This window comes from Sceloporus occidentalis, unplaced genomic scaffold (assembly GCF_023333645.1).
Source record: "Sceloporus occidentalis isolate IW3139 unplaced genomic scaffold, rSceOcc1.0.p SCAF_66, whole genome shotgun sequence".
In the NCBI taxonomy this organism is placed as follows: Eukaryota; Metazoa; Chordata; class Lepidosauria; order Squamata; family Phrynosomatidae; genus Sceloporus; species Sceloporus occidentalis.
Genome location: NW_028317046.1, coordinates 114,582 through 129,062, shown reverse-complemented (window position 1 = coordinate 129,062; position 14,481 = coordinate 114,582). Strand labels below are relative to the sequence as shown.

Genomic DNA, 14,481 nt, shown 5'->3' with positions numbered 1-14,481 from the left:
ATATTATGGATCTTGATACAATACATATATTCAAGGGGTCTGACAAGACTAGTACTGACGGACTAAGACAAGCCGATACATTAGGTGGAGAGAGCCCTGATCGCAAGCTTACAATATTAACACATAACATAATGCCGAGGGATGACACGGACAACATCACCACCAGACTAATCTCATCACACGTGCAACAATGGCGAACACACAACAGCGGTTTAAGGATTAGGGAAGTCGTACTTAAACATAGACAAGACAGTCATTCTTAAAATAAATAAAAATGAAAACACAAGACATTACAATTTAACCCCTTAATGTGAAATGTAAAACTGCAGTCCCAATAATACTCCTGAGAAGGGGGGCATCGCTGGTGTTCCTTATAGTCCATGTGTGTGTGTGCACGGTGTACATGATAACCATACACTCGTTCTGTAGAATTCTCTTTCTGTAGATTTCTGTGCAGTTCAAATCTGTAACCTCACAGGGACTTCTAGTGGCGTGAAGTGGTATTGCACCTGAATACACTGAATTCAACAAGTTGCCACAACAATTATTTTCAAACCATTATAACGACCAAGAAAAAAAAGCACAAGCTACAGGTAGCGTTAATAAAGTTCTTTTAAATTCTGCAAAAGCAACCGTTTCCCTTTATATAAAATGTTAGTTCCTTGAGAATTTTTATATTTTGGGTATATCTCACCTTACGCTTTAGTAAATCGGTTCATTGAATTAACGTATTATCTGGCCGCTGCTGAGCATAAATCTTATTCACTGTGGTCACTGAGCTGTTTTCATGGAAAACAAGGACATTTCTGTCTGTAACATAATCGCAAAAGGGTTTTGTAACAACTCAGGTCAGCGAACACAATGTGCCATTGGAACACAGGAGTGATGGGAGTGATAAAGGGCCATTGCAACACAGGAGTGATGGGAGTGATAAAGGGCCACTGGAACACAGGAGTGATGGGAGTGATAAAGGGCCACTGGAACACAGGAGTGATAAAGGGCCATTGGAACACAGGAGTGATGGGAGTGATAAATGGCCATTGGAACACAGGAGTGATGGGAGTGATAAAGGGCCATTGGAACACAGGAGTGATGGGAGTGATAAAGAGCCATTGGAACACAGGAGTGAGGGGAGTGATAAAGGGCCATTGGAACACAGGAGTGATGGGAGTGATAAAGAGCCATTGCAACACAGGAGTGATGGGAGTGATAAAGGGCCACTGGAACACAGGACTGATGGGAGTGATAAAGGGCCATTGGAACACAGGAGTGATGGGAGTGATAAAGGGCCATTGGAACACAGGAGTGATGGGAGTGATAAAGGTCCTCTGTACACCTATAAAGATATTACATTAAAAATCAGTAGTTTCCAGCTACAATAGTCATTTCTAGCATTAACCATGTCTGCGCTGAATAAAATGAAATTGTGATCCATTTAATTTTATTTTAACAGACAAAATTTGCTTTTCTTTCAAAAACAAGGGCATTTTTAAGTGACCCCAAACTTTTAAACACCAGTGTACGTATGGCTGAATATTTTTTATGTATGTCTCTGTTCATTCCATTTTTTTTCTGTTTTTTCCCCTTTCCACAACAGTCCAAGAAATGCGTAGATGTAAATATAGTATGCTGATTTTGTGGGTGAGCCAGTAACAGATCTTATATATATATATTTACGCGCATCACAAAAGAAAAATAGACAGGCTATCATTTAAAGGTCTGCTTGCTTTACTTGTGGACGGCCAGGCAAGCCAATAGGTGGATCTGCTCACCGTTTCAAAATGATGGCTCATTTAAAAGCAGCGCTTTGCTGTTTCCCTGCCTTTCTTCAGGTCTATCTCACCTCGGGCTGCCAAGAAATGAAATATAATAATGAATTTAGCACCGCTGGAGATTATGTCATCGGAGGGCTATTCACATTTCATCAGGCCAATGTTGCTACAGTATCCACACCTCTGATTGATCAGTGCGACAGGTAAGGGTGATCGATTAAATGGAACAGCCTCCCAAGAGAAGTGGTAGAGGGTAATACAGCGAGGGGATTTAAACATGCACGGGATGGGCATACGGCTCCTGAATCTAAGACGAGACCGACGACTGATTAAGGTTTGAGGGAACAAACGGGCAAAAAATCTGCCAGCAAATTTGATGTTTCTATATTTTTCTTAAATATATTTGGCTATATGAATTATAAACATTTAAGTGAGAATCTACAGATATTTTCTGCTGAGTGTCCTAATTTTAAGTCCCGGTATAAATATCAGACATAATTGTTACGTTATATACTGCTTGTTGTGTCCTGTCCACCCGTTGTACGGCGCTACGGAATTTGATGGCGCTATATAAAACAATAACTAATAATAATATAATATTATATGTCATTATATCATTACTGTTCCATGCTGTTCATATAAGACAATGGTACTTCTTACAGCGCGACATTTAATGCCAACGGATACCACTTGCTTCAAGCCATGAGATACGGCGTCGAGCAGATCAACAATTCCAGTACTTTGCTCCCCAACGTCACCCTCGGATATGATCTGTTTGACACCTGCTCGGAATCGGCCAATTTATACGGAACCCTGAAGGTTCTCTCCCAATGCACAAAGCCTTATATCCAGATGCAAAGTAACTTCACCGAATATAATGCTAAAACTATCGCGTTAGTCGGCCCTTTTAGCAGTAGATTTGCTTTCGTTACTGCGAGCATCCTCGGTAAATTCCTTATACCCCAGGTAAGTTTTTATTTAAAAAAATATATATATATATTGTATAATAATAATAATAATAATCGTATAAACACTTAATTAGTCTATATGCTCTATTAGTCCCTGGAATAGATCTGGGGGTGGCAAAGAAATTAAAATTAGTGCAAATTTTTTTAAAAATGTACTCAGTGGTGCTGCCAAATACAAAGAAAATAATAAACTCAAATAAAACTCAACTTTAACTTTTTTTAATTACATTTAAAAAAAAAAAAAAATATATGTCAATTGTCATCAGAATACCGGGGGGGAAAAAGTACTCCTTGTGATTCTATCAGCTAATATGGTAGGAAGTCTTTGTGGGAATTTGTTATGTACTTTCTGGTGAGTTATGATGTCATTTGTCATATTATTGCTTGTCTCGTAAACTTGATCCCGTAGCGCGATTCAGCAGACCTGATACCCCATATCCCCCCTTGCGCAAACGTTATGCATCACTGATACATAAAATAAAAGACCCAATCTCGAGCGTATGGAGCAATGTCGCCCAGCGCCGGATGGCCAGTCCATGCCTGGTCTCGTTGCTTGTACAGTTAATGACAGTGGCTACTCATACAGCAGAATGTTCGTTCTTTTTCAGATAAGTTACTCAGCGTCAAATGAACAATTAAGCCTGAAGCAGAAGTATCCGTCGTTCCTCCGAACCATCCCGAGCGACAAGCTCCAGGTCAAGGTCATGCTGCGCTTGTTACAGAGGTTTAACTGGACGTGGATTGCGGTGGTCGGCAGCGACGATGTTTATGGCAGGCTCGGCGTGCAGAACTTGAACTCCCTGGTAAGCAAAAATGGAATTTGCGTGGCTTACCAAGGATTAATCCCGTACACCATGAACCGAGCAGACATACGGAAAATACTGGAAAACATCGCGCAGACTAGGGTCAAGGTCATAGTGGTTTTCTCTGCCTATTTCTACACCAGGGTTTTTTTCGAGGAAGTCGTACGGGCAAATATCACGGAATATATTTGGATTGGCAGCGAAGACTGGCTGACCGACTCACAGATTGCTAGTATTCCAGGCTTAAAGAAAATCGGGTCAATATTTGGGGTCTCGGTAGTTCAGAACGATGTGCCGGGGCTGGAAGACTTCTTTGTTGATTATATAAGAACTTTGGGTGTGAACACCGCGCATACTTACGAATGCAACCAGGCCTGCCGGAAATGCCAGACTTTTACCCTGCAGAACATGCCTGCGATAAGTCAGTCTGTTTTATCTGGTGCTTTCAATGTTTATTCTGCCGTTTACGCCATCGCTCATGGTTTGCACGACCTTCTGGACTGCGAATCTGGACAATGCAGTAAGGAGGTCTTCTATCCATGGCAGGTGAGTATTACTTTATGTTACTTTGTTTCCTGGAATAATATGTGAATCAAACATATTTCTGGGTATTGAGAAGATAAAGTAAAATGTTAACGAAACTCTACATATGAATAGGGACAATGGTGAGCTTTGTATATTGGGAGGCATGTAGCGGGTCGCTAGAACCACAGACTCGAGATTTCATAAACTACCTGGGGTGATTTTGGGGCAGCCGCCACCTGCCAACACTCTATCGCGTTGTACTCTTCCTTAACCTATAATCCGCTGTTAATTCATGCTATTAGAAAAAAAAATAAAAAATAAGAATTTTACCCATGTTATAAGCTTCTAGAAAAACTCAAGACGGTCAACTTCAGTGTCAACAACCAGTCTGTTTATTTTGATGAGAATGGAGATCCAGCGACTGGATACGACATCGTCCTGTGGGACTGGAGTGGAGGTAACTTCTCCATCAACGTTATCGGTTCGTACACCAAAAGTCCAGAAAAACTAGAACTGAAGCAAAATCCCAAATGGTACACGACGGACAACTCGGTAAGTTACAGCAGTGCCTTGGAAAGATCAGTTTGCGTCCATGGGCAAATTTCTCATAATCTACCCAATTAAGTGACCTAGTAATTTATAAAAAAAGTCGGCTTATCTTAAAATACTTTGTGAACACGATGATATGGATTCATTTAGCATCTAGAACTGTCAAATATATTTTTTTGTCAAAAAAATGATAAATCTGCTTTAAGTTATCATTTTTTTTTTTGCTAACGTATTTAGGGTCGTCAGTTCTTCAGATTGCGATTTACGGCCCTCAACTGGTCAAACTTGGGCATTAGATTAACCAACCACCTTTTCTGTTCATCGAGTGCAGGTTCCTGAATCATTTTGTTCCAAACAATGCGGAAAAGGAGAGAGGAGGGTACAGATCGGGACCCATGTGTGCTGCTTTTACTGCTTACCTTGCCAAAGAATGACCTTTCTGAACACAAGTGGTAAGTCAATACCGATTTTGGCCTTGATGATGCTTCAACATTCGGTGCACTCTACATTATCTTATCATTATATAGAAATCCTTGTTTTGTTCCATGTGTTCTGCAGATCCGTACTCATGTCATGAATGTCAGCTTCACCAATGGTCACCGTCACGGAGCGAAATATGTTACAACAGAACTCTGGAATACCTTCCCTGGTCTGATCCAGTCTCTATTGTTCTCCTGGTTGCAATCACGTGTCAGCTAGTATTAATCTTCGCAATGTCAGTTATTTTTGTCGTAAATGTAAATACCCCCGTGGTGAAATCCGCAGGTGGGAAGATGTGTTTGGTGATGCTGTGGTCTTTAGCATTTTCGTGTTCTACACTGTACTGTTACTTTGGGAAACCAACTTCAGTCGGATGTATGATGAGACAGCCCGTCTTTGCGATAGGTTTTACTGTGTGTTTTTCTTGCCTTGTGGTCCATGCCTTCCAGATTGTGTGTATTTTTAAACTGGCCACCCATCTGCCCAAAGTATATGAAATCTGGGTCAAGAAGAAAGGATCGGATGTTTTTATTGTCGTAAGTTCTTTGGGGCAGATACTCATTTCTGTCATTTGGATTTCAGTAGCTCCTCCAAAACCTATTGAAAATTACTCCACCTTTCCGGATCAAATCATCTTCAAATGTTCCGAGGCCGACTCCGTTGGGTCGTTCCTTGAAATCATTTACATCGCAATCCTTAGTATGTTTTGTTTCATTTTCTGCTACATGGGAAAAGATCTCCCAGAGAATTACAACGAAGCCAAATGTATCTCGTTCAGCCTGCTGGTCTACTTTTTCTCCTGGATTGGTTTTTTCACAGTTTATATCGTGTATCAGGGGAAATACATCGCGGCCGTCAACGTGATGGCCGTCTTAGCCAGCGTCTTTGGAATTCTTGTTGGCTACTTCACTCCAAAATGTTACGTCATTCTTTTTAGGAAGGATTTAAACACCACGGAACATTTCAAAATCGCGATCCAAAACTATACAAAGAAACAATCGGAACAGTAGAAGAATGGTGTCTTATCCGTTGTAGCACGGGACTGATTTCAGGGGTTTATTATAATATTCAGTAACGTACAGGAAGTATTTGTTACTCTGGGTATCATTTGTAGGGACAGATTAAAAGTTTTTCTATTAAAATTGGCAAATTGGCAAATGCCTTCCTCCAGGATTACTGCATGTTAGTTTCCCATACAGGTTATGGGGTCCCTTGAGTAACTTCTGAAAAGCATGAAATCCAAATAATGTTGTACTGAATATTAACCACTAGGTGGCACAATTTCTTTAATTTTGTACAAAGACTCCTGTCGCTCATGTTGGCAGCGCCTATAGGTCCTGTATGATGTGTTAATAGTTTACTTTAGCTGCTTTGAAGGTAATTTTCTAAAAGATTTGTTATATTTAATTTACAAAACAAAAACATGTCCAAAATCAAGACTTCAAGTTGCTCAAAAAATGTTCAAACATTATTATTATTATTTTTACAACTGTATAGAAAAACAGCACATTCTGTATCACAATTACAATGAGGGGGGAGAACAAAATGAACAATAACATTAGAACATTAATACACAACTTTAACAATGACACACACAAGTATAAGACATTCTGGTACGGAAGGAGAAGACGACTCTGGTCTTGAAAGCTTACGATTTATACACAGCCGCTCTCCAGTGCTCTTGGGTATCACACGCGACATGACTCTGTAACGAGGGCATAAGGGCAGTCCCAGTGGATTTTGTATTTATTTATTGCTACATGTTTACAGTTTGACCTGATTGATCTAGATACGTAACCTCTTGTTCTGCCAACATTTAGCCACTCGAGTCACTCAAAAAGAAAACGCCCAGTTTGCCACAGACTACACACCATACCCATTGTACGGCGCTATAGAATATGATGGCGCTATATAAAACAATAAATAAATAATAATGTTCCATACCTACTGCTCAACTCAGTCTAACAGACACTCACTCAAAGTTAATCTATAGAAATCCCGTAGAAGGTGTTGTATATTTTACACATTCCTAGTGGCCATGTGTGGAATTACAGTGAGATATGCACCCAGTGGCATGAATTATTTAAATCAGGGCAGATCCTTGGGCCAATTGCCCCCAACCTGACTTCTGCATGTTGGTGCTGTTAAATGAAAGAATTATACACAGAATAATAGTACGAGATTTGAAAAAAAAAAAATGTTTCCAAGATTCAAAAAAGGCAACTTTATTTCTGAGACATAAGAAAGCTTCTCGTTTCTAAATTAGGAAAAATGAAATCAGTGATTTCTATTACAGAACCAAACACATTCCCTAATGTATACAGAGTGATAACCATGAGTACTATATGACCGTATAATGTGCAACACTAAGCATTGTGGCAGATAATGGCAGGGTACAGAATACAGCTTGGGTAATTCGTGTAACGCTCACACACATGTTGTAAATCTGATCATGTTTCTATTAAGTGCACCAAAAAATACAATGAATCTCCCAAAAATAACGGGTTTATTGGTGGGATGCACGTAAAGCCATAGGCTCCTCAAAACCATCTCTAAAGAAATATTCTAAAATAATTTTATTTACTAAAATTAAAAGGTTTGCTCAGATCGTGGTAGACTTTCGAAGTCTCACAACATTGACGTATAATCGTTTCTTCATTGTGAAGCAAATACCGAACGGGTTAATCTTCCATCGGGGAAGTTACTGGAGACACAGTCTCTACGGGAAAGAGGGGGCCACCCTGATTGATAATCAGAACCCCCTCTTAATTAGACAGAAATACTCATATCAATATGATATGCTTCAATATAACAAGGTCCTTTGGGATCTTCTACCAGGGCCTCCAGAGCGGCTTGTCGCTGGTGGGGAGCAGCTCTTGCTTCTGCTGGTTAGGAGAAGACATCAAGGTCCTCCTGGGGTGGCTCTGAACTCCACAAGGGGCTTCTGATTGATGAAAGCGATGTAATAACTTAACTTGAGTTTCCTCCTTGATCTGATGAAAGGATAGGAAGGACACGGTCTCCTGTAGACATTTGGAGAATCCACGACTGTATTCTAAGCTGTCTCTTCTGACAACTGGTTTGTTGTCTGTAAAGAAAAAATATAAATATATTTGTTAAGGACAAAGCGCAGCATGGTTCCGTAACCTTCCGAGTGCCAGAGGGGGCCGCTACAGCTTCAAACAAAATGCACCCCTAAAATGAGAGCAAGGCTAATAAATATTCCCTATTAACCCTTTCGTTGATCCCCAAATGTGGACAATGTATTATTTTCAAATGCTTTGAGATAAAATAAATAAATCCAACTTCAAATAATAGCCCAATATTTGAAAAAAATCTATACATTTGATAGCAGCCTTTTGCTTGATAGTAGCATTTGAAGTTAGCGTGAAAGAAATTAGCTGATAGTGATGGGAGTTTAGTTTCTACATTAAAAAAAGTTTTTTTATTTTTTTTTTAAAAAGGCATTTACCGTTTGGAAGGCAGGAGGTCTGTTGTTTGAGAAGCTTCACGGCTATTTCCAGAACGTCAGCCTTCTCTGGCTTGGAATCTGGTTGCAGAAGCTGGAATTCCTGCTCCAAGAGTTTCCTGAGCTGATGAATGCTGAAATTAATGCGATCCCTCCGCATCTTCTCCACCATCGGTTTCCGTATCTGTAGAAAACAAGTTATTTGAAAATTATAACTAAAATAAAAGTGTTTCCAATAAAATAAAAAATAAAAAAAAATAAAAAATAAAAAATATGAATATATATATATATATATAAAACGCATTCCAGACCTTTAAAAACGTTAACTTTAAAATTGTATATATATATTTTATTGTTTCTTTGTAAACGTGGCATATAGTAACTGTTTGACCCATCTAGTCTGCCCGTTTATTACTGCTGTAAAAAACTAAAACTTTATGTTATCCTTGTCTTATATTTACAATATCATTATGCCTATTATTACCTCTACCACTTCTGTTGGAAGGCAGTGCCACTTATCTACCTCCCTCTCAGTGAACTTCTCCCTGAGCAGTGTCCAGAGCTGATGGACAAATCGAAAGTTATAATTTAACTTTTTTTAAATAACTTTACGCTACATATATATTAAAAAATAAATAAAAAATACATAAAAACATTGCGTTACAGTCACAGTGGGACTCTTACCCGATGTTTTTCTTTGATCCTGATCTTTTCTCCGGAGGTGAGAATGGAAGCGCCGTTGACGGCCATGTTCAAAGACTTCTCAATGTAACCAAACAGGAGGCTGTGCTGCACGGGGTATATATATATATATATATATATATAGGGCTCGATCTGCATCTCAAAGCCTGCGCGGCTGGCTGGCTGAGAGTTTCCCACAGTACGCAGCCAATCAGAGCGCCTGCCGTCGGCAACAGTCACTTTCATTCATACTTGTGAATTTGGCTCCTGTTGCCAGAAGAATGGACTCCCTGGCCAGATGTCAGGAGTGTGTGCCGTACAAAGGACAGAGGCTTACACACATGGCTAGGCAGCCCGGACCTGGGAAAGTCCCACCCACAATGCCACCGACCCCCCCCCCCCCCACGCCCCGCCGCCTGGGGCAGAACTGTCACATAACGAGGACGGTCACCCCACCACGCTCCGTTTAGTATGCCCCCGGGGAAGACATTGAAGAATGTCGCTGTTACTGTAATTTAAGTCGGGTTAGTTGCCGGGTATGAAACAAGGCGGAAATCAACCAATGCAATGGAGTCACTTAAAGACCAGAGTGGTGGGAGTGATGGCGTTGGGTAAATGATAATGGTTTCTATCGGTGAGACTCAAACCTTAATCAGTCGTTGGTCTCGTCTTAGATTCAGGAGTCATGTCTATCCCGTGCATGTGTAAATTATTAGCCGCTGCCACATCTGCTGGAAGGCTGCTCCACTTATCTACTACCCTCTCAGTAAAGTAAGCAGATGCATCATATTGTAACATGAGCCGCACCAGTGCATGGATGATATACATGCATTTGACTCAAAATGATTCTTATTTTGTTGCTGCCCCTCTCTGTAGCGTGTGGACGGCAGAAGACACAGTAGTCATTTTGCGAGCCACCGTGACCTATGACCCCTGGCCTTTTTGTGTTTAATCACAGGCCGGCCGGTGGACACCATCCCCAAACAGCATGAGGCAAGTGTGTGTCTGCCCAAGGCTACAGTCTGCCGGGAAAAAGAGACTCGTGTGACTGGACTATCGAGCCGTGCAAAGGTCTCTTACAGTAAAATTACGGCCGTGGGAGGTCGCCGGTTCATCTCGCCCGCGCCCACCTAATTTTTTGGGAACTGTATTTAAATCATTAGAGCAAGTTGAGAACCAGAAAGACCGGAATCGGATTAGCAACAAAAAAAATACATTTAATTATCTTCATGATGTCATTTTGCCTGAAGTGTTTCAGTTTTGTATTTAATTAATTTTTTTTTTTTTTTTTAATGCCACAAAATGACTTTGCTGACAAATGACACAGCCTGAAATTATGTTGTTTCGTTCCTGAAGAATTCACTTTTTTTATTTTTTACTCATTTTTGTTTGGGGGAGGGGGTTGTATTAATTTACAGTTCCCATCATACAATAATATAAAAATATATTTCAGATGACCGTTGTAAGGAGAAAATTTTAAGACACGGCACTTTATGCATCAGGTGTCGTTGAATTTGCATCAAAAACAAATAAAAAATATATTCCTTAAATACAAACTTACTATTCACCAAAGTCAATAGGCTGTACAATTTTTGTTAAAAAAATTTTTTTACATTTCAAAATAAATATTTGCATAGTATACCCATTTTACAGCAGAATACGATGTTGCTATAAAAAACAATAAATAAATAAAATAAATAAATAATAATTAGAATAATATTAATAATATTATTGCTCAAGCTGGCTGTATACTTTGTGACTTTGTGATAGTCAGGTCAGTAACAGTTTCAGGGTTATTAAGTTAACGTAATCTATGGCTTGGGTTTAAAATACTATAAAAAGCTGGAAAAATGTATTGCTAGCGATTCAATGACCTGCCTGAACTCAGGTGAGATTTGGCTAAAACAAGTGAGTGCTAAAAAAAAAATCAAAAAACTAATTCATTCAGAAAAGTTAGCTTGAGATAAAATAATTTTTTAACTTTTTTAACCCATTCTTCAAGTGGGTTTGTCATAAATAATAAACTTACCTGTGTTTCCCCCGTTCTGTTGGTAGGCGTAACAATCCTTGGGGTTTATTCACTAAAGGGAGAGCCGGGTTTTGGCTCCTTGACTTCGGTATTAGTTATGAAGGGCCATCACTGGCAGGTTTCTCCGTCAAGAAGGCTAACTTGGCCCTGTACAATGTGTAATTCAATGGATAAAGATATCTTGCAGGTTGAACTATACATTATACCATGCCTGCAGGAGCTCGCTGGGGATGGACCTTCATAACATAAAGTCAAGGAGCTGAAAGACGACTCTCCTGATATCCCTCTCTTTAGTGAATAGACCCCTCGGGCTTAGAGGACTCTCTTTATGTAATTGTTTCTTGTTCCGCCGCATGTGTTTGTTTGTTATTTCACTTTTTGTATATTATCGCAGCGCGTTGGAGTTTGTTTTTTGGGGGGCAAATCCGTTATACAAACTTGTAACAGAATCAGAGGCTTTCAAGACACACAAGTCATCTTCAAGATAACATCAGGGAGAGCTCGACAATCGATTTACACAACAATGGAACCCGGGGATTTCTACTTTCCCACAACCATCAGTTCATTGTAGTCCTAGAGGTCGGACAATGGGTGATGATTTAATTACCGAAACACTCAATTAACTGGGAATTGCTTTGAGATTACGTGTCCTCAGCTGATGGCCAAAGAAGGCCAAACTATCTTTAAAGTAAGGGTGTGTTTAACCCTTTAAGAGCTGGAGAGGGTGATCATTGTAGCACAAAAGGTTCGGACCAACAAGCAGGGCTAAATTTCATGCGGAGTATAAACAGAGAATAGAATCGCTGCGGAAAAAATGTATGCAGATTATAATATTCTTTGCTTTATTTTGTAGGGTTTATTGATGATATTTCAAAAGAGCAATACGGGACTAGGGTTGAATTTTTTTTTTCCCTGGCTGATCCACTTACATTCACTTTTAAAAATGGTTCGAATATTCCACATATAGCATTATATCAGATTGCCGGGATATGGAGCGCTTGATTTTTTTTAAATTTACTATGCAAATTAGAAATTTGTAAATTTCTATTTTTAAAGTGAGTTTACAGCATTAAAGAAATTGAGTCTCTTTAAGATCAAATTAAGTTTCTTCAATACTATCAGTTAAAAAAAGCAGTTCCTGGATTATACTTTAGACCTCAGTATCCTGGATGTTTACATTAAGTTCAGCCGTCTCGGTTAACCATTGGAGGCATTGTTTACACCCCACGTCTGTGATTTTTTTTCCCTAAAACGACTTTAATTTCAAGTAATTTCTTACAGATTGGCTTAGTTTAAAACATCTGCTCTAGGTGAGGCTTGAACTCACAACCTCGGCATCGCTCACAAGCTACTGTCATATAAGTACCGCACACTAACCGATTGCGCCACTGGAGCACGCATTGTGGGCCACGCAGAGTGGTTTTCGGATGAAAGCACTGATCACGACTGACGGAATATTTTTTATTTTAGATCTTAAAAAACATAGTTTGATTAATTCATACGTGGCAAATGAGTGCTTTTTATAACAGTTTATAGCCCTTTTAACCAGAAAATAGTGAACATAGGAAATTTTTCTTGGAGGGTCCAAACCACTTGCCAAAATCCCTTTAACTGTTATTAATATTCCTTGATTGATAAAAATTTTGAGAAACTTTTGCTATGGCAACTCTTGGGTTGCTGGGTGGCTATTTGTGTGTTTGCTCGGAAGTGACTATTGGTTTATTCATGGAAAATAGTTTAGAAAGTCTAAAATGTTATCAGATTATGGGATATTGGGTTTTCCGTACACTCATAGGAAAAGTAAGTAACATAGGCGTATGGAAGGAGCCTTTTTAATTGACGGACTATGACAATTATACATCCTAAATTGCTTTACTATGCAGTTTTTTATTATTGTGTAGGTTTATAGATAATGCCAACATTGTCTAGCAGGAAACGTACAACAGTCAAAAGTTTTGCTCCAGGTGAGGATCGAACTCACACCCTCGGCATCGCTCACAAGTTACTGTCTTATAAGTACCGTGTGCTAACCGATTGTGCCACTGGAGCGAGTGGTACCTTGTGTTTTATTGAATGTTTTTGTGGAATGTTTTTGCGGAGTGTTTTAATCAATTAATAAATTAAATTATACACATTCTGATATGCACTTAAACTGGTGCAATGCATACAAACATTTGTATACACTTATTATATATCACATATCTGTCATATAGGTAAAATGCGAAGCTGAGCAATCTCTAGATTGTAAGCTTGTGAGCCGAGCCTTCTTTACCGAATGCATCGAAGGCTTGTCTTTCAATTCTAGTTTTGTCCGACGCTTTGAATGCATGGACTGTAAGAAGTTCTGTGGAGATTATTATTATTATTATTAACACCTATTGTTCAATAGCCTCCAAAACATGCTATACACCTCCTAATGCGATAGATAGATAGAGAGAGAGAGAGAGAGATAGATAGATAGATAGATAGATAGATAGAGAGAGAGAGAGAGAGAGAGAGATAGATAGATAGATAGATAGATAGATAGATAGATAGATAGATAGATGTTGAAACCCCTGAATACGTCTTATTGTCCTATACTGGCTACTTCTTACAGTCCCGTCAAAGGCAACAGTTGCTAGCTGTGTGCATTGTTGCGAATGAGCTAATTATCCTTGTCAATAGACTGCTTGAAGACTTTCCCGCCGTTTCTTTAAGTACCGCAGAGACATCTATCTATTCCAGGCTCAATGGGCCTGTCGGCTTTTGGCGCCAACTTCTTTAGTGTGTGGTCTACTTGGTCACGAAGCAAAGAGATAAATCTTTTATACACTCCCCCACAAACACACAAAGGCGCCTATCATCCCAGCTTGTGATGAGAAGGTTATGGGCAGAACCTTCCACCAAACCATCGGAATAATTGGCAAAAGACTTCTCAATGAAGCGGCGTTTAGCTTCTTGTCTTCTGCATTTTCCGCGGGCTTCTGTCTATAATCCACTCCATCAACGCATGAAGTTCTGAGTCTTCTGCTTCTTGGTGTTTCCCACACTTGTCTACCAATCGTCGACTTCAGCCAACAATAGAAGTTTCAATTACTCCCGGGGTAAATTGACTGTGAATGACCTTGAATAACTGATGAACAGGTGGAGGGCGAGTGAGACAAAGCTGACGCTCTGCTAGTGGAAACTTGAACGGTGTTAACTCTTTACAAGGAACACACACACA

General features: G+C 39.6%; 2 protein-coding genes and 2 non-coding genes across 4 annotated transcripts; 1 reads left to right on the top strand and 3 right to left on the bottom strand.

Annotated features, from left to right (window-relative positions):
* The first annotated feature begins 1,784 nt into the window (after positions 1–1,784).
* LOC149286790 (taste receptor type 1 member 1-like) lies at positions 1,785–6,107 on the top strand. Its single transcript, XM_089493627.1, has 6 exons — positions 1,785–1,975; positions 2,435–2,738; positions 3,349–4,089; positions 4,411–4,620; positions 4,949–5,069; positions 5,176–6,107. Exons 1-6 carry the CDS (start codon positions 1,785–1,787, stop codon positions 6,105–6,107), a joined length of 2,499 nt encoding a protein of 832 aa, XP_089349753.1.
* A 1,821-nt stretch (positions 6,108–7,928) lies between these two features.
* LOC149286789 (transcription factor HES-5-like) lies at positions 7,929–9,316 on the bottom strand. The gene is made up of 3 exons (XM_089493626.1): positions 9,251–9,316; positions 8,570–8,750; positions 7,929–8,185 (listed from the first exon to the last, which is right to left on the bottom strand). The coding sequence occupies exons 1-3, from the start codon at positions 9,314–9,316 to the stop codon at positions 7,929–7,931; spliced, it is 504 nt and encodes a 167-aa protein (XP_089349752.1).
* Positions 9,317–12,578: 3,262 nt separating this feature from the next.
* On the bottom strand, positions 12,579–12,671 carry TRNAI-UAU (transfer RNA isoleucine (anticodon UAU)). Its single transcript is given in 2 exon segments — positions 12,579–12,614; positions 12,634–12,671. It is a non-coding gene; the product is annotated as a tRNA-Ile (tRNA).
* Positions 12,672–13,232: 561 nt separating this feature from the next.
* Positions 13,233–13,325, bottom strand: TRNAI-UAU (transfer RNA isoleucine (anticodon UAU)). Its single transcript is given in 2 exon segments — positions 13,233–13,268; positions 13,288–13,325. It is a non-coding gene; the product is annotated as a tRNA-Ile (tRNA).
* Between the last annotated feature and the right edge of the window lie 1,156 nt (positions 13,326–14,481).